This window comes from Merops nubicus, unplaced genomic scaffold, assembly GCF_000691845.1.
Source record: "Merops nubicus isolate BGI_N331 unplaced genomic scaffold, ASM69184v1 scaffold10068, whole genome shotgun sequence".
In the NCBI taxonomy this organism is placed as follows: Eukaryota; Metazoa; Chordata; class Aves; order Coraciiformes; family Meropidae; genus Merops; species Merops nubicus.
This window is the reverse complement of record NW_008627728.1, coordinates 7762-33386: the sequence shown is the minus strand read 5'-3', so window position 1 is coordinate 33386 and position 25625 is coordinate 7762. Positions and strand designations below refer to the sequence as shown.

At 38.3% G+C, this 25625-nt stretch overlaps 1 protein-coding gene across 1 annotated transcript; it reads left to right on the top strand.

Annotated features, from left to right (window-relative positions):
* The first annotated feature begins 283 nt into the window (after positions 1-283).
* On the top strand, positions 284-22204 carry SP4 (Sp4 transcription factor). The gene is made up of 5 exons (XM_008946432.1): positions 284-364; positions 853-2410; positions 20217-20445; positions 20676-20875; positions 21957-22204. The coding sequence occupies exons 1-5, from the start codon at positions 284-286 to the stop codon at positions 22202-22204; spliced, it is 2316 nt and encodes a 771-aa protein (XP_008944680.1).
* Positions 22205-25625: the final 3421 nt, after the last annotated feature.

Genomic DNA, 25625 nt, shown 5'->3' with positions numbered 1-25625 from the left:
GGGTTGTGGGTGTTTTTTTTTCCTGCTGTCTCTGGGAGAGGAAACCAAACCTCCCCTTTCTGGGTGTTAACTCTCCAGCCCCCATGGGTTGGGTTTCAAACCACGTTTCTTAGGACTCGTTCTTTTGTAATAACGATTTGCACTGTTGTTTTTATGAGGAGGTAAAGGCGACAAGCTGGGAACCAAAAAGGATATGCTTGTAGGTTTTGTTAGTGTATAAATGAAGGTGAATAATTAACCTGTTACACTTGATATTTTTGCAGATCAAAAGAAGGAGGAAACTATGCCCGCAGAGGGAGAGAAATCTCCCGAGGCAGAGAATAACAACAATAATAATAAAAAAGGGAAAACTGGAGGCTCACAGGTAAAGCACACACACACACACACCCCGATAGGGAAGTGCCCAAATTAATAACGTTTAAAATGAATATCCAGCTAACAGCATTTCCTTCTCAGGGCATCTTATCTTTGACTTGGATGAGATGTATTTGGTTGCGTGCAATATTTTTACTGCCTGGATGTGGGGTTTTGATGGCATTTTGAGTGATCTGCTGCTTTCCATGTAATAGAACCATTTTAATTTTTTTTTTCTTTTGGGGGGGGAAAAAGGACTGATTTGAGGATGGAGTTGGGGGCCTGGCTGTCACATATTCATTGATAATTGGGGGCTTTATATTTAAATATAGTTTACAGAAATATGTACTTCCTTATTCAGAGCTGTATAATTGGTCTCTGTGCAGAAGCACTTTTTTTTTTTTTCCTGCTTCCTGTGTAAACCTTAATGCTTACTTCTGATGGTTCGTACTCATGCTCTACTCCTGAATCTGTTCTGTTTTCTCTTTTTACGGGTAGGATTCTCAGCCTTCACCTCTCGCTTTGCTAGCAGCCACTTGCAGCAAAATAGGAACTCCTGGTGAGAATCAAGGAACTGGCCAGCAGCAGATTATTATAGATCCGAATCAGGGTTTGGTGCAGCTTCAGAACCAGCCACAGCAGTTAGAACTGGTAACAACTCAGCTTGCTGGAAATGCTTGGCAGCTTGTTGCCTCTGCTCCTTCTTCTTCAAAAGAAAATAACGTTGCTCAACAAGGATCTTCTGTTGCGTCGAATGCAGCAAGTCCCACCAGCAGTAACAATGGAAGTGCATCTCCGTCAAAAAGCAAGTCAGGCAATTCTTCTGCAACAACCCCTGGACAATTCCAAGTCATTCAAGTACAAAATCCAAGTGGTAGTGTCCAATACCAAGTGATCCCACAGATTCAGACAACAGAAGGTCAACAACTTCAAATCAATCCATCTAATGCTACTGGTCTGCAAGACATACAGGGTCAAATCCAGCTTATTCCTGCAGGGAATAATCAAGCAATCCTCACAACTGGAAACAGGACACCTTCGGGGAATGTTATTGCTCAAAACCTGGCAAATCAGACAGTTCCTGTCCAAATTAGGCCTGGTGTTTCCATACCACTGCAACTTCAAACTATTGCTGGTACTCAGGCGCAGGTCGTAACAACATTACCTATAAACATTGGTGGGGTAACCCTGGCGTTGCCTGTGATAAACAGTGTAGCAGCTGGAGGAAGTTCAGGTCAAGCTGGCCAGTCTACCGAGAGTGGAGTTTCCAACGGGAACCAGCTAGCATCTACACCTGTCACTTCTGCCTCCGTTAGCACAATGCCAGAGTCTCCTTCCCCATCTTCCACCTCTACAACCACTGCCTCAACATCTCTAACTAGCAGTGACACGCTCGTAAGCTCTGCAGAAACAGGCCAATACACAAGCACAGCAGGCAACAGTTCAGAGCAGACAACTGAAGAATCTCAAACAACCGGTTCAGACTCTGAAGCCCAGAGCTCCAGTCAGCTTCAGTCCAATGGACTACAGAATGTCCAGGATCAGTCGAGTTCCCTTCAGCAGGTCCAAATCGTCGGTCAGCCTATTTTGCAGCAGATACAGATCCAGCAGCCTCAACAGCAGATTATTCAGGCCATTCCTCCACAGTCATTTCAGCTCCAGTCAGGGCAGACTATACAGACCATTCAGCAGCAGCCTTTGCAGAATGTTCAGCTGCAGGCAGTGAATCCAACTCAGGTGCTCATCAGGGCTCCAACTTTAACGCCGTCAGGGCAGATCAGCTGGCAAACTGTACAGGTTCAGAATCTGCAAAGCCTTTCGAATCTTCAAGTTCAAAATGCTGGGTTACCCCAACAACTGACCATTACTCCTGTGTCTTCAAGTGGTGGCACAACCATTGCCCAGATTGCACCAGTGGCTGTTGCTGGTACCCCTATCACTCTGAACGCTGCCCAGCTTGCTTCAGTACCCAATCTTCAAACAGTAAGTGTTGCCAATCTGAGTGCTGCAGGTGTTCAAGTTCAAGGAGTTCCTGTTACCATTACCAGTGTTGCGGGTGAGTGGCCTGACAAGGTTCTGGGGTTGTTTTGGGTTGGTGGGGTTTTTAGACTACTGCAAGAATACCGGATGCTTATAAAATACTTTTTTGTTTGTTTGTTTTCCCCAGGATTCTCTGTAATAAATGTTAAACCTTTAACTATGAGGAAATATCATTAAAATTCAGATTTTAAAATAGCTGATGCTTCTAAACATGGAGCTAATATTACCACTTGTGTCAGTTGAAATGGAACTGTTTGTATTTGACAAACTATCCTTAAATGATCTTGTTCTCCATCTTATTAAAGACTTGTAGGCTTCAGTAGTGAGTGTGAAACTTTACTGTTAGAGACTTGATAAGTTTGAAAAAAAAAACAACAAAAAAGCTGTTTCCAACCAGGCAGTATTGCTGGTCTCTGCATGGGGGATGTAGGATGAGAAAAGTGACAGTAAGTGAGCTGGGTGTCTTGTGTAATGGCATGCATTTGTATGGAGCTATTTTTTGTATTCTGCAGTAGCTCCCAAAGTTGTTCCCTTAAAAGTTGTGTTCTGCAAAGAGATTGAGTGGAATAACGTATATGTGCACACAGCATGGTTCCTGTGACCATAGTTTCTTTTTAAAAAAAATAATTACTACTGGTAACTGTACCTTGGCCCTTGCTGATGAACTTTTGCTATATGCATTATGGAATGCTTGTTTGGTTATGCTGGTCTAAGAGTTGGGAAAGGAGCTATTAAAAGTCTCTAGGCTGGGTAACAGAGCTCAGTTCTGAAGTAAATCCAGTGCAAGGTCTCTGCAGTTTTGCACAAGGGCAAGTCTATATGTAAAACTTGCAGACTTTTACTGTTTCAGATAAAACTTGATTTAGGGACTGTCTCTGCCAGTTTGATAACTGCTTACATGTAGAGCTTGGTTTTATTTCATACAAGCAAAAGTCTTCTCTTGTGGTAGTTACAATAAACTCTTGTCTTAACAGTAACCTGATTGTAGACACCTTTTTTTAGTATAAAACTGTAAGAAAAAAACTCTTGCTTAACTACTGTCCAGTCTGCATAAACACATACTAGTATCATACTGACTCAATCAGTGTTTTTCATAATCATATGCTAAGATGAAAAATCTTTAAATGGGCAAAGAATAGTTTCCTTTAATAGAAACATTTTTGAGGAATCTAAACCCAGTTTGATAGTAAGAAATACGCCATTGGGAGAACTTCATCTGCTGTGGTACTCTTTGACACTTGATGAAATGCCAAGAGCTGGGTTGTATGCACGAAACCTGACTTTAATAAGGACTGTTACAGAAATGTTCATCTGGAGAATCAGAATTAACATCTTGATCTTGCATTTGGCTGTAATTGTTCAACAGGATGAACAATTCAGTCAATTGGAGCTGACCAGCTGCTACAGTATCTGGCAGTCCAATTTGCTTTGGAAAAAAATTGTTCATGATGGGAAGGTGATTGACTACTGTTGTTGGACAAAAGCTCCTCTGGTAGCTGCCTGTTTGGTAGGGAACTCTTCACAGGAACTCTGTTTTGGGAACAGCCTATATTTAGGGGTACTTTTTTTTTTTTCTGTTTACTAATAGTGTACAGCTGTTTAGTACATCCCAATAAGTATTAGAACAAAAGATTCTGAATATCGTCTTGCTCAGTTGTCCTGACTTCACCTCTATTGCCTGTGATGGCTTCTGGAAAATGAAGTGATTGAGATTTGTAACTGAGGATGAAGGGGAATGAATCACACACATGGTCTTGGAAAAGCCAAGCCTTAGTTGTACAGCATTCATACCTTAACTAAAGCTTCGTGAACACTGGATTCCCCTCCACTTTTATTGCTTGTTTCTTTTTTTTTTCTCCTCCAGACAAGCCTTATGGCTGTTTCCACAGCACTTTTCTTTGCTGCTAGCATGAAATTAATCCTCCAACCTTTCCTCTGTTCATTTCTATATAAGGTATTGTTTTTGTTCCCCAAGGTGCGAGGTTATGGAGGAAGAACAAACTTCAAGAATGTGAGAGATTAGTTATTTCCTTCTCTTATTATCTCTGTTTCTCTTCTGTGAAACTTCCTGATGCAACACTCTAGGAATGGGAGACATGGTAGCATGGAATGGAGAGTGAAGGGCATGACATGCAGTCCTTAGTGCTGTAATAAGTATTAAAAGAAGGAACAGTTATGAAATAGAAAATTACGAACTTGCTGAAGTCTAAATTTTGCTTGCCACTTAAAAGGAATAAGCTGTCTTGGTCAGGGCTATTCATTTCCTCAGACTTGCTAGTTTATATTTGAAATGGTTTTTGCTATATTGTTACAGGAAACCTTTTTAAACATTAAACAGCTCAGTTACCTCAACATCTGCAGGCTGGTATTTCAATTCTATGTCTGCAGAACTAAAGCTTGTCAGTGTGAACTCTTTTGTTCATCAGCTGAACTCTCCAGAAGTGGATTATTCGCTACAAATGAGCAGCAGTAGGTGTTAGAAATGAACCATATGGAGGATGTTCAGAAAGTATCAGGAAAAGCCTGAGTGAAGGACTCATCCTGTGCATTGATTCAGGTGCTCTAACTTTGCTAGGAAAAGAAGTTACTTTGTCCTTCAAGCAAACCAAACTGATCAAGCCAGCTGAGTTTCCGGGGTGGGGGGGAGAGGGATCACAATAAGTATTTGTCTGAAATAACTGTTCTTTTATTTGTGTTTCACATCTGTTCCATCAGCATTGATTTTCCTAGTTGTTTCTACAACAGGGTAAAAGGTACCTCCTTTTTTCTTAGTCTTTAAGTACTAAATGAAATAGTAAAACAATAGAACCTTAAGTAATTAACTACAAACAATAAAAATTCTTAGCTTAAAATTATTATGGAAATGTTAAGCTCTAGAACTAATTTGAGTAAGTCTCTGCTTTTTTTTTTTTTTCATTTTTCTTTTTTTTCAAATGGATTCTAAATTCAAAAGTGGCCAATTGCACATTGGAAGAAAAATATTAAAAGCTTCAAGTAAATATTATATTTTGGTCTGCTTTTTATGATCTGCTACTCAAAATCTCTGATCTCAAGGTGCGTGTAGGCTCTACTGCAAATCCAGCAAGATAAGTAAGTGTGTTTGGGTTTTTTGTTGTGTTTTTCAGTTAAAAGTTCAAATGTTGCTCTTGGTAAGTATCACATTTGGGATTGTACGTTATGTGTGGTCAGAAAGCAGGGCAAAGCAGAAAAGTTCTAATATCTTTTGACTTTCTGACCTGAGGGAAACTTCATTCAGTATCAATAATGTAGAGGAAAATTACTTTTTTACTATGAGAGTGACTAAGCACTGACTCAGGTTGCCCAGAGAGGTTGTGAACCCTATTTTTGACGATACTCAAAAGTTGTCTGGACGTGGTCCTGGACAACCTGCTTTAGGTGGCCCTGCACGAGTGGGGTGGTCAAACCAGGTGTCCTTCAGAGGTCCCTTCCAGTCTACATCGCTCTGTGATTCTGTACAGTTTTGCTGAGAAGATCTACAAAGTGTCAGTCAAAGGAGTAATTAAAGGTACCGGAGAAATCTGGATGAGAGGATAGAAACTAAGTATCTGGGCTTAAAAACAGATCTGTAAATCTTTAAACAATTACTTAAGACCTAATCAAACAATGGACTACATAAAAGCATCTGTGTTTACCTGAACATGCAGGTATCTACAAATACCTGCCTTGCTATAAGATCAGTACCCGCCATGATCTTTAAGCAAGGTAGTTCTGTGCAAACCAAACTGCATTTCTTCTGTGCTGTATGACTTGTTGTTTTGTACATGATTCCATGTCAAAAAAGGATAGCCTGTGGTGACTTCCTGAATTTAACTCCTGGGAGCTTGGCACAAACAGATACTGTACAATTTCCCTTGCTGTTTTTCAAGGCTTCTGCTGTGATAGCTGCAGATGCAAGTTCAGAGGATTCCTGTCCCCCCAGCACCCATCCCTTTCTTAAAATAAGGTATCATTTGCCCTTTTAAAGTTTATTTTCGGGCCCTTTTATTTCTCCAGATGTTTTAATTGGCAATATAAGTGGCTATGTGGAAAGGAACTTGTGTTAGTATTAGATGATTCTAAGAAAAATGCACAGTTCATAAACCCAGGGGTTCTTCTCCCTCAGCAGATGGTGCTGGGAGTATATTTGTTTTAGGAATAGCACAGAAAGTGAACATTTGTGGATGCTGAGGGATATGGGGCAAGATAAAACAGATCAGTTAAACTGTAATGAAATGCTGAGTATCAGTGGCTTTCCTGTAAAAATTCTGTGTTCTGCCTGTAGAACTTCTTTTGCTGGAACCTTCAGAAGAGGTCACAAGCTTTTCCTGTACTTGTTGGTGGTTTTTGCTGACAGTGTGAATCTAGTGATAGTGGAGGAGATGATATCTTTTCAGGATACTTTTTTTTTCCCCAAGAAGTTGAATTAATAGATCAGACTTGTATCTACCTTAGCATACATCTTGAAGTAGTTTTGTTACATGATGATGAAGATGTTTGTCCAATAGAAAAGTTTGAGACACTTTTGTTTTAAAAATAGTGAAAAATATTACTTGTATTTTATGTATACTTAGTCTAAGCTTTGTTAGTTGCTTTAGGTAAAAGTCACCAGATTCCATCACCTTGCAACTGAAGTTCAAGCCATTCTGCTTAAGATGAATGGTGGTATGGCCTGAATCATGGGGAATTTGGAATTCATCCACCAAAATAACCTGGAGGAATAACTTCTGTTCAGTGGAACAGTCTGTTGCCTGGCAATACTGGAACTGGAGAGATTTAAGTGTTTTGCAGGGATGTGCTGTGGACTCTAAACCATGACAATGAAGTCCAATACCAACTGTTTTTCTTGGTGCACTTTAAAAACAACAAACCTTGCTCTTCTGCTTCATACTCCCTGGTAATACAAGTCACTAAGGCATTTTTCTCTTTGACCAGCTACTTCCATTGCACTACTGTTAGTCAGTACCTCCAGGTCTCCTCCTGCTTCCTCATGCCTTTTCTCATTTGCTTGCACCCAACTCCAGCTGGTCTGCAAGGCTTTTCTCTTCATAGAATCATAGGACTGAATGGTTTGTGTTGGAAAGGACCTTTAAAGGTCATGTAGTCCAACCCTCCTGCAACGAGCAGGGACATCTTCAAATAGATCAGGTTGCCCAGAGCCCCATCCAACCTGACCTTGAATGTTTCCAGGGATAGGGCATCCACCACCTTTCTAGGTAACCTGTTCCAGTGTTTCACCAGCCTCACTGTAAAAAATTTCTTCCTTATATCTAGTCTAAATCCACCCTCTTCTAAATTAAAAACTATTACCCCTTGTCCTGTTATAACAGTCCCTTCTAAAAAGATTGTTTCCATCTTTCTTATAGGCCCCTTTTAAATATTGAAAGGCCACAATAAACTCTCCCTGGAGCCTCCTCTTCTCCAGGTTGAACAACCCCAACTCTCTCAGCCTGTCTTCAAAGGAGAGGTGCTCCATCCCTCTGACCATTTTTGTGGCCACCCCTCTGGACCTGTTCCAACAGGTTCATGTCAAGGTGACAACAGGTTCTTGTGCTGAGAACTCTGGAGCTGAACACAGTACTCCAGTTGGGGTCTCAGCAGAGCAGAGGGGGGCAGAATCACCTCCCTTGACTGCTGGCCATGCTTCTTTTGAGGCAACCCAGGATGTGGTTGGCCACCTGGGCTACAGGTGCACATTGCTGGCTCATGTCCAGCTTTTCATCCACCAGTAGCCCCAAGTCCTTCTCCACAGAGCTGTTCTTAATCCCATCATCCCCCAGCCTGTACTGATAGCAGGGGTTGCAACCCAGGTGCAGGACCTTGCACTTGTCCTTGTTGAACCTCATGAGGTTCATATGGCCCACTTTTCAGGCTTGTCCAGGTCCCTCTGGATGGCATTCTGTCCCTCAGGCCTGTCACCTGCACCACTCACCTTGGTGTCACCTGCAGGCTTGCTGAGGGTGCACTCAATCCCGATGTCCGTGTCATTGATGAAGATATTGAACAGCACTGGGCCCAGTATGGACCTGTGAGGGACACTGCTTGTCACTGATCCCCATCTGGACATGGGGCTGCTGACTGCTACCTTCTGGATGCAGCTATCCAACCAATTCATTGTTCACTGCACCATCCACCCATCAAATCCATACGTCTCCAATTTAGAGAGAAGGATGTTGAAGGTAGCTCCCAGGGTCCTCCTTTCTACCTTTTTTTCTACCCTACTCCATTTCCTTCTGTATTAACTGTTCTTGTGTGAGAGTCACTGGTTTTATGGCTTGCTGTTCAAAGACTAAAGACATTGTTTGGGTATTAGTATCATTGTTGTTCAAACTTTGCAGAGGAGACCAAAACATTCTACGAAATTCTTTAAACAGGAAAAAAATGCATGTAACTTAGGAATAGTTACTGGAAAAGGGGAAATACCACACCCTTGTTAAAAAGGAGGACCCTGGGAATTACCAAGCAGTCAGCCTTGTCTCTGTGCCAGCTAAGATCATGGAACAGATCCTCTTGAAAGCTCTGCCAAGGCATATGGGTGGCAAACTATTAGAGACAGCCGACATGGCTTCACAAATGCCAAATCATGCCTGGCTAATCTGGTGGCCTTCTCCAATGGAGTGACTGCATTGGTAGGTAAGGGAAGAGCAGCTGATTATTATCATCTGCCATGATTTATGTAAGGCCTTTCACATGGTCCCACACAAGAGCCTTGGAGAGATGAATTTTATGGATGAACTATTCAAGGGATAAAATATAGGCTGGATAGCCATATTCAAAGAGTTATTGTCAATAGCTCAATCTCCAAATGAACATCAGTAATCAGTGGTGTCCCTCAAGGGTCTGTACTGGGACCAGTGCTGTTCAGTATCTTTATTAACCACATAGTGGGATTGAGTACACCTTCTGAAAGCTTGCAGATGACTCCAAGCTGAGTGGTGCAACTGATGTGTTTGAGGGATGAGATGGCATCCAGGGAGACCCAGACAAGCTTGAGAAGTGGGACAGTATGAAGCTCATGAAGTTAAGCAAGTTCAGGTGCAAGATCTTGCAGCTGGATTGTGGCAATCCCCAATATCAATACAAAGTGGGTGAGGAATGGGTTGAGAGCAGACCTGTGCAGAAAGACTTGGAGATATGGGTAGACAAAAAAAAAAAAAAAAAACTGGATATGAGCTGGCAGTGGGAAGTTGCAGCCCAGAAAACCGACTGGATCCTGGGCTGAGCAAAAAGAAGCAATGCCAGCACCAGCAGGTGGAGTGAAGTGATTGTCTTCCTCTTCTCCACTCTTGGGGGACCCCGTCTGAAGTGCTATGTCCAATTATGGTGTCCCCAGTAGAAGACAGACGTAGACCTGTTGAGCAGGTCCAGAAGAGGGCCATGAAGATAGTCAGTGGGCTGGAACGTGTCTCCTATGAAGAAAGGCTGAGAGAATGGGGCTTGTTCAGCCTGGTGACGAGGAGGCTGTAGGAAGACCTTATTAGAGCCCTTCCATATACAAAGGGAACTTGTAAGAAATACTGAGACACCATTTACCGAGACCTGCCTGCAGTCACAGGACAAGGGGCAGTGGTTTTAAACTGAAAAAGAGTAAGTTTAGATTGAACATAAAGAAGAAACTTCCTGAGCCAGAAGTGAGAAATTTATTTAATAATCCTTGGTGGATTTCTTCTCTTCTGTGAATTCATCTTTTTTTGGGTCTTTAAATGTTTTACACATTCAATACTTGTCTGCAATAAACAGTGTCTTAATTTTTGACTAAAAAAAATTTTTATTTAATGTTCTCAAACTTCTGTACTATGAAAAATCAATCTGATACACCTTTATACCATTCATGATCTTCTGTTACCTCCATCACATACTCTAGTTATTGAGGGAGAGGAATGTATTTAGTCTAAAGTTCTAAAATACTACACTTACGTTGTTAAATGAAAGAAAATGCATTTTCATTACAACGTGTAACCTGTGGGTCTCCTTGCTGGTGTTAACGTAGCAGTAAGTACGTGTACAAGCAGAACTTAGTGAGTTGTGCAGCTGAGCAAGGATGGATGCCTGTAGTTAGTAACAATGTGAAAAAGGTTTAAAGTAGCCATGGTATATAGAAACAAATTGGCAGATATACATACCAAAGGTGGAAGTTAAAGGAGTTGAAGGATGGTGGTTGTGTAATTTTTTTATTATTTTTTTTTTCTTTCATAACATCCAGTGTTTCCCTGGATGTTCATTGGCAAGCAAGCTGCACTGAACACCTTGAAAGAAACAAGCTGCAAGCTATGGAATCTGCAGTAAAAAGATAAGTAGAAAGAACTCAGCTATTTTCCGCAAAAGCAGGAAAAAATACAGGAGTTTTTCTTAGCTTTTACTTCACAGTACGTTGTCTGGTATTCTGAGGACGTAGCTGGAAGACGTATGGAAATTTGGCATACTTCTTCCAGAGTCATGCAAGGTCACTTAAAACTCAGGTTGCCTGGAGCTGAGGGCTGTTACAGAACCACAGCATTCTGAATGTTATAGCACTGGCACCCTTTTCAAATGTTTCCAAGGAATTATAGAAGCATTTAGCCTGCTAATGACAAAATTGCCTCGCTCATGGAATTTTGAAAATAGTGGTAGAAAGAGTTCAACAAGAAACTGTGCTGGTGAAAACAAACATTTGCCATCATGATGGTAGCTTAAAAATAAAGTATCTATATACTCATTGTTTCTAAACCTGATGCATAAGGAATGTGCAATCTACCTGATCAGCTAAATTGCCTATGGAGAATAACCTGATAAAAATGCCTCAGCAGAACAAGTCTTTTCTGCCTGACCTGTGAGTAGCAAGGCATGACTTCATCATTACTTCTGGATAAAGTAGGAAAGGGAAGAATTTCAAATACCAGATTTGCTCATAACTGCCAGGTGAAAGAGGTTTCTAATGAGCTGTTTCTGTGTTATTAACTTCAAGAATTAAATGTAAGTTCTTAAGACTTCAAAGAAGAATGTTAGTAAAACTATTTTCTTATTAGTATATACAGTCTTACAAAAATGTTTCACCAATACGGGTGCAATCTGAGAATATCCCATAATTTGCCATCCCTCCATTCAGAAACTGAAACATATAGAGCAGGAAATGAATTGGCTGAACTTTCTTGTTCAGAAAAATGTTAAACAAGCAAAGTGAGTGATACTGCACATCTTCATCAGCCTGTTAGGGTGTTTGGTTTTTGTGGTGGTGTGTTGTTCATTTGTTTGTTTGTTTTAGAGGGCTCTTAGATCTGTGCTGAGCCAACCTTCTTGCTCTTCCATTACTGCCTGAGCTGGGGGTATGGCAAGAAGCATATTCAAAATCTGCTTTCAGTAGCTTCTTCAGTGTAATTTAAATTTTGGAATACTTATCTACCAGTACCAAAACCATATGAAGTTAAGGTAAACCAATTCTTACTGGTCTAATATATTAGACAAGTATTTAATGGCAATAGTGATTATTGAAAAATCTAACTATATATAGAATGGAATGTTCTAAGGGGAATGTTAATTTCAAATAGAAACAATGTTATTGAAAAAACTACATTTGTCAATGGTCAGTGATTTTAATAGATAATTTAGCTAATAGAAGTTGTTTTATTTATATGCTGTAGCGTAGTATATTTTAAAGTAGTTAGGACTGCATAACAAAATGTCATTACTATAATGAACATTTTGCTCTTGTCATGACACTTTCACCAAAACAATAGCTCTGGACATCTGCAGTCTCTTGAGAAATGTAGCGTCTCAGCATACACTTACATTAGTTTGGAGTATAGTGAGGTGGATTTCTGTATGCATCTGTTCTTAAGAATGGGGTTTGCAGTCATGTTTAGTACTGCTGACAGTGAAGAACAGTCATATACCTTGATCACTTATACCTTGATACCCTGCTCTTAATTACAGAGTAGTTTCAAGTGATGATGTGACTACTTTTCCCTTGAGCAAAATACTGAAGATTAAGAAATATGGGCCTTGATTGTCCTGTTATTGGTTATTCAGGCAGTAATTGATGAGAACATCAAGCTCTTTATTTTTTTTCTGAACCAAAAAGGAAGATCAAGCATTCAGTTTTAAAGGGATAACAATATTACAGAAGAAGATGGCAGAACTTTTGTTTCCATATGGCAGGAGTGCGTAAGGTACGCATTTGTTTTGGTTTTGTTACGGTATGTCAGGTATTGAGGCCCTCTAGTCAGGCTGTAGAGACAAGTCAACAAGTTTCTTTCTAGTCCTATCCCTATTTCAGAGTTGAGGGGAAGAGCTGGAAGAAGGAACTGGGCCACATTGTGTTGTGGCTATAAGCTGTAGAATAACCTGAGAGCTGGGTGATGGAGTAGATTGAGAAGTTTCATACAAGTAAACTTTAAAACCTCCATTTCTCAGATGTCCTGCTGGGTTCCATGCAGTGCCTCTGACATTCTGCAGCATAGCTGGTACTTGGGCTTTCAGTTATCTACTTGCTTTCAGGTTCAGTACAGAGGGAACTACTTGTGTTCATCTGCAGAGAAGTGTTCTTGAACAGTCATCTTAAATACATTTTGCTTTTTCATTGGTTTTTAATGATGATGACAATCAGGTCTTTTTGGAAGGGTCTTTTGCCTTAGCAGTAGTATAACATTAGTTTTCTGATTCCAACTCCTTCAAAATATCTAATAAATTGACCATAGTTTCTTTCCCTTTGAAGCCACAGCATCCAGACAACTGGAGGCATTGCCTTGCTTTGACTGAAGCCTCTAACTGGTTGTGCAAGACTAAATTTTGTGAAACTGTAGCTCCATGGTAGATCTTTATGGTGTTTCTGTATAGGTCTTTCCTACATTTAATAAAGTAATAAAAAGAAAACTAGCTTTCAGTTTACTGAAAGATACCACCAATTGGGAAAACTTCTTTGCTATCTCAAAGCATTGAAGTGACTGCAGGTTTTCCTAAAGCACTTGGGCCAGGACTTACTTTTTTGAAAAGTCCTTGAAGTACCTTGATAAAACATTTTGACATTGCTTTGTCTTTGTGTTGCAAATACAATTTTTGCACAAAAGGAAAAAGACTTCAGGCTTTTTAAGGTGTTTAAAGCTCTCAAACTTACTTTTTACTGCATTAAATCTCATGGTTCTAAGTAGTAGTTTTCACAGAAGTTAAGCTTAATTATGATGCTGTTGAGTAATTTTTGAACACTGAGACATTTGATATGAGAGGCTTTTGGAGGAGAAGATAACAAGGTCTTACAAATCCTGTCAAAGTCAGCAACAGGTAAAAAAGATCAAAAGATAGAAACTTGCTGCAATGCCCCAGTAGGAGGTGGAAAAGAGATATCTAGTTGGTGCTGCAGTTTGCATTGGAAACTTTCTGCTTGTAGTAGCATCTGGACACAATGCTATGCTGTGATGACCCAAATTTCCTGTAGCATTTGGGTGGACCCAATTCCTTTGTCTATTCCAAACTGAACTTCTCTACAGAATGTGTGGGTCGTGTATCAGTCTGTTTTAGGGATTTCTTTCTTTATCATGTATTGCTTCTTCATAAATCTTTATAAACCACTGTCAGAGTTGGAAGGAGGGCAGAATTGTCTGCATACTGTTTAAGTAGCACTGAATTGCATTGTCTTCTGTGTAAATACTGAAACTCAGTGTTGCCTTCACATGTGTTTAATTTTGAGATCTGATTTGCATTTCATTCTTCAGCATGAAACTTCCTTTCTAGAGATTTTGTGTGAAAAAAAATTCTCTGACCATAAACTATTGCCCCAAACATGTTGTTTTTTTTTTAAAAATTTACAAATCTTGTCTGTATCTTAAATATTATCTTTTATTACAATATATTTAAAAATATATCATCATAAATTTTAAAAATACAAATATATGTAAAAATTATCTTAGAAATTCTCTTTGTCACAATGGAAAGAGAATATTAGAGTAAAGGATGTTTGCAGGCTGACTGTACTTGGCATGTGCCAGGGAAGGGGAGATGAGAAACCTCTTTTCCCCCGTTACTTTGCATCAGGAAGTTGTTGAATGGGTGAGTTGCTGCATCAGCTCTGATGTTTGTAGAGCTTTGGAGCTCTGCAGGCTGTCATTAACTTTACTTAGCTGTTTCGTAGTAATATACATTGAATTATGAATGTCAGTTGCAACCTTCTCTTTCATTGTTAGACTATACAATTGAACAAATTTTCTTTTTTGCAACATCAGCCACTCTGCTGTAGGCACATTTTGTGAAGTGTCCTTCAGGTTTTGCAGTCATGTGCACACTACTGAGAACTTAGACCTGAGACAAAGTGAGATGCAGTGGAGTAGTTGTATCCATGTTGCGTTGTATACTAAGACTTTGTTGTAACTTAACATTGTAACCTGACAGCACCTACAATAAAGTTCAGTCATACACAAATTCAGTGATGATTTTGTTAACCAAGGTTTCACAATTTTAGGAAATGGCAGTTAAATAATAATGGGAACTTGAGAAAAAAATTCTTACCTTCTAAAAGCAGGATGTGTGGTGACTGCTTTGAGAACTCATATATAATAACACAGATTAACTGAAGTGTGACTTTGTTTCCTCTTGTATTGATTTGTTTACACCTTTTTCTGAAATCTGTGTTGAAACATGAGATCTCTTGTTACTGAAAGGTTTGATTATGAATGGTGAGGTTTAGTAATATTAGGTCTTGTGGTTTGGAGTATATCAGAAAGAAGCAATGTTAAGTGATCTCATGAATGTACAGAATTTCTGGCAGGCTTTAAATGGTGTTTTAATGCCCCTAGTAAGAAGTCATATAGATTATTTCTAACAGGTCTTTTTTTCTCCATCTAGAAAGTGTCAGGAGATCATTCTGTTCCTGTATGGATAACACTGTCTCAGCCACCTGGTTTTAGAATAAGCAAGGTTTGTTTCAAATGAAAAGCTAATTTATATCTGGATCTTATCTGCTGAAAAATTCTAATTTTTATAAACTTCTAGAATTTGCCCTTACTTAATTTTGTAGCCTGCTGACAAACTCCTATCAGCTAAGTTTTCTCAGTATCTTTTCTTCAGTGAACTTAATTTAAGAAATAATGAACTTTCTTTAACTTGCCTTAAATATAAGTATAATAATATATAAATATAATGATATTTAAGTGTAAATGCAGTAAAAGTTAAAGCTTTAGTGATCCATAGTGTAATCTAGTATGTAATTTTAAAAAATCAAAATCCCATGCAACTCAAGACAGTCACAGTCACAGTTTGTGATTTAGACCAGGGCATATTCTGTCAGTTGTTTTGTGAAAATTTTCTGATTTTTCTTCAGAGAAAAGATTTTTAAACTAGTCTAAAATACATTTATTTTACTCTCAAAGAACTAGAATGAAGAACTTTGTGTAACAACTTTAAAATGAGAATAGGCACTTTTTTTTTTTTTTCTATCCTATATACTACTGGTGTGCTAGCTTGTTGGGGTGCTCTTTCAGGAGTTCAAAACAAAAATTAGTTCCAGGAATTACATTATTGAACTTCCCAGTGTTTTCTGATCACTATGTACATCTCTGGCAAAGAATATTTATCAGATATGAGTGCTTCCTTCATTTACTTTTTTAATTCAAAAAGTAGATATTTGCTCATTAAATATTGTGGCCTGGATCTTTAAATAAGGCTATTTGACATTTTGAGAGTTTCAGAACCTTCTGTACTGAATTGAGTAAGTGGAATCCAAGGGAAAGGAGTTTAAAATAACTTCATGAGATTAATTTAAAGAGTAAAATCAACATTCACATTAGGAAATGTAATAACTTTCTTAATGCCATCCAAAGAGCAGTCATTTAATTATTGTTTTAACTGAAACCATGTGGATAATAATTGTTTACATGAGCAACCTGATTTTGGCCATTTTTTCTTTTGTATTTTTATTGTCACCTTTATAGTTATTATGAAAAATTTCTATTCAGATGTATCACTATATTATGTTAAATAAGTGTGTATCCTATGCTCCCAAGATATGCATGGTCCTAACGAGGGAGGTGGAGGGAGAGTTTGAAGCAGATAAAGTATATGTCAGTGGTGGTACTTGATATTCTAAAGTAGTAGAAGACCCTTGTGTGGTTGATCATCTCATGACTTAGAGACTGAAAGTTGGTTCGTACAAAGTCAGCACAATATACTGGATTTTTAGAAATGCTAAACATGTTTCCCCATACATGTGGATTGGTCAGATACAGAAAGAGTTGTGTTGGACATTAATCACTGTAACTCTAGCCATGGAGTGAAAAAAGTAGTCATCCTCCTCAGGTGCCTCAATTCACATCTTTCTTGGAAAGCCTCAGTCTGGCATCCTGGGGGCAAGTCACATTGAAACTTTAGTATCATTTGAAGAAAATCAGAGAGGAAGGGAAAATTGAAAGTGTGCTATTCAACTGTGTTCTGACCACAGACTGGTTAGGACCCAGGCATTTTTTTTGCTCAAACAGGACTTTGTGACATGGATGGAGTCATCCCTCTAACAGGCTGTAATAAGAAAAGGTGGTTTTACTTTTTTGAAAGTGTGACTGATAGTGAAAACTGCACCAGAGGCTGCAATAGGTGTGGATGTAATATGTAACATCTTTAACCTCTGCAGTAGCCATTTGTAGACTCATCGTTTACAGTGCTGCTCTGTGAGTTAAAGGAGTTTGCATCTTGGTATGTTTAAAAGACAGAGGACAGTTTGTGCTCTAAAGGACTACAAGCTGAGCAAGTTCTTCCTGTTAACTTTTTTACCTTTGGCTAACCAAAAACTGCAGCTGGTTTTCAACATAAGCAATCACATTATCATGTTAAGATGAGCATTAGGTACAACAAAAATGATCAGTCTTTTTTGACTCTAGCTATTCATAGAACTCTGTCAGAACTTCTGCAGCTTAACAGCCTGACAGGGAATTGCCTCTGGACTAGCACTTGCTTTGGAAGCTCTTGTGTCATCTTCTGCCACTGTTGGACCCAAGCACTAGGTACTGTTATTTGCATTTATACCCAAATGTTGTCCTTGCACTATTGTATTCTCCCTCAAAGGTTCTCACAAGTGCTTTTCTTTCCTTTTAGAATATGGAAAATAAACTTATTTCCAGTAAGTAGCTCTTCTGAAAAGAAAGACTTTGGTACCTAGACACATGGAGACTCTGCACACCAGATTAAGCCTGTAATTCTTTTTCTATGGTTTCTCCACTGCAAATAACAGACTTTAAAAAAAAAATTGTTGTTTTACAATCTGTCTGTCCAACAGCAAGTGGTTTTCAAACATTCTCTCTTCTGGGTTTGTCCTTGTTCTTTTCAGAGAATTAAAGGTACTTGGCATCTTTCAATATTTGTGGCCTGCTTAATAAAATGAGAAGTTATGTTTATTCATATCTAGGCAGATCAGGTGCAAATTTCCAGGTGGAAAACATGAGAGATAACAGAAAAAAAAATCTGGTCAGTGCTTCTGGTGTAAATGACTCGGTACTGACCTAGGCATGAGATTGACTTATTCTACTTCCTATAGCAAATAGTGGCCTGTTAGAGGACAACCAAAGCACCTTGGGAGGTTCTCTGTATTTCATGTGCTTTCATACTAAGTTATCTGTGTGTGTGTGTGGTGGTGTTAGGTGGTGTGTTAGGTTTAATCTATGGCTGTTATCATGGTGTTGTACAAGGTAGCCTGTCCATGCTTCTCAGCAATCCCATGAACAAAGTAGTCATTATCCCATGCAGTGCTGTGCATAGACTCACTTGGTACCTAGGCAGTTTAGACTTCATAGAGGATGTTCTTCTCAGTCTTACCCCCATTGATGGTGTCTGTTACAGAGACTTGAGAAGTACATTGGAATACCCATTTGGATCTCTCTGAATCATGTTACCTCCAAGGGTTTTCTCAGTTTTAAATTAATGCTTCAGTACTGAGAACTGTCAAGTCCTAAAATATAGTCTATTCTAAGGAATTCTTCTTGGTCATTACAGTCTCTCAATAAGTAGGCAGTATTTCCTCTTATTTCCCATTTGTATGAAGGCACTCAATTTATGAAAATTACAGCATCTAATGGTATTTTGTCCCATTCCTGTTACTGGCAAGACTGGCATTCAGTGTTGTCAGATTGTGGCTGGAAGTCATATTTCTGTGCTGGATTTAATTTGTCGCATTATTTTCTTGGACTGTATAGTACTAACTTTTAAAGTAACATAATATTGCTCTGCTACTCAAGAAACTATGCTTACTAACTATACTGGAATAGTCTTTAGTTTGCTTTAATATCAAGACAGTAATCCTGATTTCCTTTGATCAAGAAAGCAAATGAAATCAATGAATTTATGCAACACAATTGAATTCTTAATTCGTCAAGTCATTCTTAGAATTCTGTTTGACTCAGTCAAGCTGCTTCTTGAAAACATACTCCCTTCTGCAAAACAAAGTCATAGAATATCTCAAGTTGGAAATGATCTCTAAGGATCAAGTCCAATTCCCTGCTCCTCACAGAACAGCTAAATCTAAGAGCATCATCCAGACACTCCTTGAACTCTGACAGGCTTCCTGCTGTGGTCCCTTCATTGGGCAGCCTGTTCCAGTGACTGACCACCCTCTTAGTGAAGAATCTTTTCTTAATGTCCAATCTGAACTTCCTCTGACGCAGCTTCATACCATTTCCATGTGTCCTATTGCTGGTCATCAGAGGGAGGAGATAAGCATGTCCCTATCCTCTGCCCCACCTGAGAAAGTTGTACACTGCGATGATGTTGCCTCATTTTGTCCCTGCTTACTGCAGGGGGGTTGAACCAGCTGACCTTTAAAGGTCCCTTCCAACCCAAAACATTCTGTGATTCTTCTTGTTTCATTTCCAAGCTGAACAAAGCAAGTGACCTCTGCTGCTGTTTGTAATTTTTGGCCTCAAGGCCTTTGACCATCTTGGTCACTCTCCTCTGGACACAATAATAGTTAGAGGTTTGTCTTTTGCTGAGGTGCCCCAAACTGCACACAGTACTCGAGGTAGGGCCGCAGCCATGCAGCGTAGGGTGGGACAGTCACCTCCCTTGGCCAGCTAGCTGTGCTGTGCTGGATGCACCCCAGGACACAGCTGGCCCCTTTGGCTGCCAGGGCACACTGTTGGTTCGTGCTCAACTCGCCATCAATCCAAACCCTCAGATCTCTCCATGGTGCTGCTCTCCAGCTTCTTGTCCCTAGTTTGTACATATAACAAGGATTTACCCCTTCCCAGGTGGAGAATCACAGGAGAAAAACAAAAAAACACACACACAAAACCAAAAACAAAACAAAAACAAACAACACACAAAACAAACAAACAAACAAAAACCCAACCCAGTAAAGCTCTGGCATGCCACCTTGTTCAAGTCTAACCCTACAACATTTATTTCTCTTTGTGAAAGTTTGTGGCTCAATACCGATTCTGGACAGATTGTAGGAAAAGTGACAATATGCCCTAAAGCAACTCTTAAAATTAGCTCATTGTGGTTTACTGAAAGTAGATATGTTTTCAAAGGTTAAGGCATTAACTGGCAATAGATGTAACAGTATTTCTCTGAAAGATTTTCTTTAATGGCTTCTCATTTATCTCAACTTTTGAGAAAAGGAAAATACTTGTTAAACTGGTACACATTTCTTAGTAATTTGCAGTCTTGTACTCTCCTAATAACACATCATACTGGGCTATCTAAGCTAGCAGGTAAGTAGTCTGGTAGTGCTTCAGGAAAATGGCTGCATTTCATATTTGTTCTGTGTCTTCCTTTGACTTTAGGTGGACTTTTTGTTCTGTAAGATGTATAAAGTTTATTTGTGCATTTCACTTATTGAAATGATTAATAAAAGGTGCAAACACTTTCTTATTTTACAGGTCAACAACAGGGACAGGATGGAGTAAAAGTACAGCAAGCCACAATAGCTCCTGTTACTGTAGCAGTAGGTGGCATTGCTAATGCAGCAATTGGTGCTGTCAGTCCTGATCAGATAACACAAGTGCAGCTGCAACAAGCTCAGCAAGGTTCTGACCAGGAAGTGCAACCTGGCAAGAGACTGAGAAGAGTTGCCTGCTCGTGTCCTAACTGCAGAGAGGGAGAAGGAAGGTAAGTGTAAATTTTATCAGTATGTATTTAGGCATCTTATCACAGCTTGCCTCATTTGGGCATGAGATTTTTTTATATTGCCTGCATTTTTAATGTTTTCTGTTAGAAAGTATGTTTATATATTTCTTTTTAGACAGAGGATTATAAGTGTCTCTATTAGAATGAAACACTTTTCCTACTAATTAATAATATTTTAGAATGTAATTACTTGTTTGAATTTGATCTTTTAGAGCCAGCAATGAGCCAGGAAAAAAGAAACAACATATCTGCCATATTGAAGGATGTGGAAAAGTTTATGGCAAGACATCTCATCTTCGAGCACATCTGCGCTGGCATACTGGTGAAAGACCATTTGTATGCAATTGGATTTTCTGTGGCAAGCGATTTACGAGGAGTGATGAGTTACAAAGACATAGAAGAACCCACACAGGTTGGTCAGCCCTCTCTGTATGCATGGTATAGCAAGCTGGAGTCATAGTGGCAATGGCTGAACAGTGATATCAAAGTTCTCATTTACTAGGATCTCTGAAAACTACTTTGAAATGTAAATAAAGTAACCTTAAAAGAAATGAAGTGGTAATTTCAGTTTTCATCAATTCAAGCTGACTGTGAAATCAGATAAATAAAATGAGATCTGGTCAAACCATTTTTCTGTACCTATGCTAGAAAAAGATGACTGTTTAATCACAGATAGCTGTTGTACTTTAGTGCCTGATCTAAATCTGACAAATTTGGCAAATTTAGATGAGGAATGTAGGATTGGCTGTGGACCAGAGTTTTCCTCACTTGGACTAGCTCAGTCCTTATGAAATTCAGTAATGTAGTCCATACATCAGATTTGGTCTTCTTGGGAAGTGTCTTGACATTTTAAGTGAGCACTGATAAAGCAAGTTCTCTTCACAGTTCAGATTGGAAAGGTGGACCCTACAGAAGCTGGAAAATTTATCAGCCTTTGTATTTCTAGCCCCACGAAGGTGTTTCCCTCCCAGTCCGCACCCCTCTCAACTTGTAGCTTCAAAAGATAGCATTCAAAGTCTAAGTGCTGGCTACATTTGAACAGCGACAGGACTTTTTAGTATTAATTTCTCTCTCTTGACATAGATGTCATACCTTCTCTTGGAGCTTTAGAATTCATATTTCCAAATTCCCGTCTCATCACTTTAATCTAAATAACAACAGTATCCTTAGAATATTTTATCAAGCCATTATTTCTGGGCTTTCACCTCTCTACTCTGTCAGGTTTGTGGAAGTTTATGAAAATTCTCTGGTGACCTGGAATTCAAACTTCTCACCAGAAAACTGCAGCATAGCAAAATATTTGTTGAGAACATTATAGTAGTGAAGAGTAGATTGTGACTGAACAGAACACAACTGGAGATCAGACAGGTAGAGGAGAGAAAACTGTATCCTTTTAAAGACAGTTCAACTGCTGAATAGAAAAAGGTCCAATTCAAATGATCAAGCAGTGCTCTATTTCAGTAACATTTTGGTTTTGTTCTTTTTTTAAAAAGGTGAAAAGAGATTTGAGTGCCCAGAATGTTCTAAAAGGTTTATGCGAAGTGACCATCTCTCGAAACATGTCAAAACTCATCAGAACAAGAAAGGTGGTGGAACAGCCCTTGCTATCGTTACCTCAGGAGAACTGGACTCTTCAGTTACTGAGGTTCTTGGTTCTCCAAGAATTGTCGCTGTTGCTGCCATTTCTCAAGATTCAAACCCAGCAACCCCTAACGTTTCAACAAACATGGAAGAATTCTGAAAGGATCGTTTACATGGACGCCTAGTGCTGCACTTAAGTTTACATACCTTTCAGGATATGGAAGTGGGCTGGTAAAGTGGATTACAGAGCAGGAAACCATGTTTTCAGTCACGACTTCTGTAAATGTTCCAGGTCAGCATGGGAAGTGTACACCGGTGCAACAGGACAAAGATTTCAAAAATACAAACAGCGCAAATTGATGTACTGGATAAACAGATGGGGAAATATTATTTCCATACTGTACTTTTTTAGTTATATGTCTGTATATCATGTAATTATTTTAAATTAACTTCCCCTTCCCATTTTAGCATTGTATGTTTATGTGTTTATAAAACCAGATAATAGCAATGTAAAACAGGGTGGACCTTGACTAGGATTAATAACATTTGATGAAGGTACTTTGTTTTTGAAATTTGTAATATTTTCATGAGAACATCCTTTTCCTGTAAGGCACAGCAAAGCTGAATACAGATTGAACCATAATGGAACTGTTTTAGGTTTTTGCTCAGTCCATAGAACACATTCAGTTGATTTTGGCCGTCTTTTCTCAAATTTTGGAACTACTCAAACAGCAGTTGGGTGATGCATTCAGCAAAGTGGTTCTGACGTGGACCTCAGATGAATTTTGACCACTACATTATCGTAGTGTGTATAAATGACAATCAGTGAGTTCTAAGTCCTCTCTGTTTGGAGAGCTAAGGTTATGTAGAATTAGTGTATGCAGTAGGAAAGATAAAACCACAGGGAGAAATTAACGTCTAAGATTTTACAAAAGTAATGGTGTCTTTATTTAGGATGAAAAATGAATACGGCAGCTTGTGTGTCAGTTTTTGGTATTTCATTTCATTATGTTTTGAAACATCCATGTTCCATTTCTAACTTATAACTAACATGAATCATAACTCATCTTTAACTATTTAGATGTTTTAATTTTGTTAGAATTCATGGAAATTAATCACACAATTGAGTGTTGTAGAACATTCTCCACAATCTTCTCTCTGTAAATACTAGTTAATTATATTTTGGTTAATGTGCTGAGTTCTTTATGCTTTGACTTTATAGCCAAAGAAAAGAATTAATTATCACATTTTAACCAAAAAGAAAAAAAGAGGTATCAAAAGTAAACATTTTCTCTCTTTTCCCCTAAATATTACTGTCTTTATTTTCTCTTCAAGTTTAATATGTGGGCTGGTAATAAATATTTGTTACCTATCAAACCTTACGTGGAGTCTCCAACTACAAAACAAACTGGGGAAAGAGGAATATAGTTACCTTTTTGTTACACAACTTTTGATTTCAAAGGTTTGGTTGTATTTTCAGATTAATCAGTTTGATAGGAATATAGAGAAAATGATCAACCACCACAAAACCAAACTGCATTTTATACGTGAAAACTCCAGTATGTACAAGGAGGAAAGATGGCCAAATATTTCATACTCAGGATTTTTAATTACTTCCCATAAGCATAAATGTAACCTTTTACACATATGCTCATTTGGTAATAATTCTCATGATACATTTTTTAAAAAATATATACACCAAAATATTTTTGATGTAACTAAAGGAGGTACAGTACAAGAAGAATTAGATTTTTTTTTTTCTTTTTTTCCCTGCAAACCACAAAAGGCAGAATGTGTTTGGTAGCTGTTGGTTTGGGAGACATAACAGATACCTTGTGCATTTGCTCACAAAACATGCACTTCTCATCTGACTACTTTATCAATCTTGTGGTGTTTTCTGTATTTTTGAAGCAAGAGAAATACCGATCATTGTTTACACTGTGTACACTTTAGGCCAGCCCTTTGTAGCAAAATACTAAGCTGAAGGTATTTTATACTTTCAGTTTACATAAAAAGTTTTGAGATTAAAGGAAAACAATTTTACACTGTGGTTATAAATTTCAAGTTTCTTAAAGCTTTTGTAGACTTGTAACAGAGTCTTTAAATTTTAGTTGGATTTTGTACATTATTTTGTATATTTTATTTAAAGTACTCTTAACTGATGTATCTGGATTGAGAACATCAGAATCAATTAGATGTTACATTTAATACAGATGAACATTAGGTAGTATTAACTGTTAATTTTATTATATAGGACATGAAACGTCAAATATATATTTTATCATTATGCTTCACAATCAGTGCTATGAATTTCTTTATGCAAAGAAGAACTTTCTTAATGTTAATACCATGTTTCCTAGAAGTTAACGATTTTTGTAAGCTGACGTTACGAGCATTCTGCACCTCCATTTCATGTGTAATTTTTTCATGCATACTTAGGTATGCAGATAGCAAAGCGAAGTCATTTTTAATCTGCAGTGAATCCCTATTATAGATGTATCCAAACCTAAATCTGGTTGGCTTCATAGCGTCTCGAGTACATTAACTTGTGTTAGCAGGTGCACATTTTACCACTGGAATTAGAAACATTTTGACAGTCTGTTCTGCATACCATTCTGAATCCACTTTTCTGTCTTAACAGGATCGTAAATTTCAATGTCCTTTATTTGACTCAGTGGGATATAGCTGTTGTAAGTAATAGGGCACAGATGTGCAGTAGTATCTTGTTTAATGACATTTCACTGTTCATTCCCTTCGCCACCGTTAAAAATTTTGCTTTCTTGTAATTATCAGTGCAAAGTGTATTTACCATGGTAGAACTCCAGTGTTAGGATAGTTTTTTTCTTACGATATACTTTCTTTGGTTAGGTTTGTGTATGTGTTGCCGATTACGTTAGAAGTTGGTGTTAAGTCATTATTTATCACATTCTTTCATGAGAGCAGTAATAAAAGTGTGTAATCTAGGAGAAAAAGTTAATTTGTCAAAGTTAAGTAAGCATGATGTTTAGGTCCTATTTTTCAATTTTATAACTGTTTTATTGCAACAATATTTGTATTTAAGTCTTCATTTTAATGCCTTGTGGTGTTTTTTTATGCATGTCACTGAATTGTCATCCTGCAAGAATTGATGTGCAGCATAGGGTATTAAATCTACATAATGATTTTGAAACAGAAAAATAGTTGATGGTAAAAATGTAAATGTTTTGCAAAAATTCCTTATAAAAAAGTTTTGTAGTAATATTTCACTTGTAAATTTTTCTAAAAAAAAATGGAAAAGGAAAAAAATGAGAGTAACATTTCCCCACATCTAGAATTTAGAAATCAATTCTGCCAGCAAAGCCTGTAAGGCATTAATTTGACACTTTTACAATGCTGATTTGTATAATTTTTTTGGTGGGTTTGGAACTAAAATCATGTACAAGTTGTTGCCTGCAATAACATTTTGCAAGTAACCTATTAAAATTCCCTTGAGTTTAAAAGGTTTCTTCATTTAATTACTCACAATATAAAGCAACAATAAATTATGTTTGAGTGATAATCTGTTCATCAAGAAGAACACTAGAAAGCAAATGCTTCTCAAT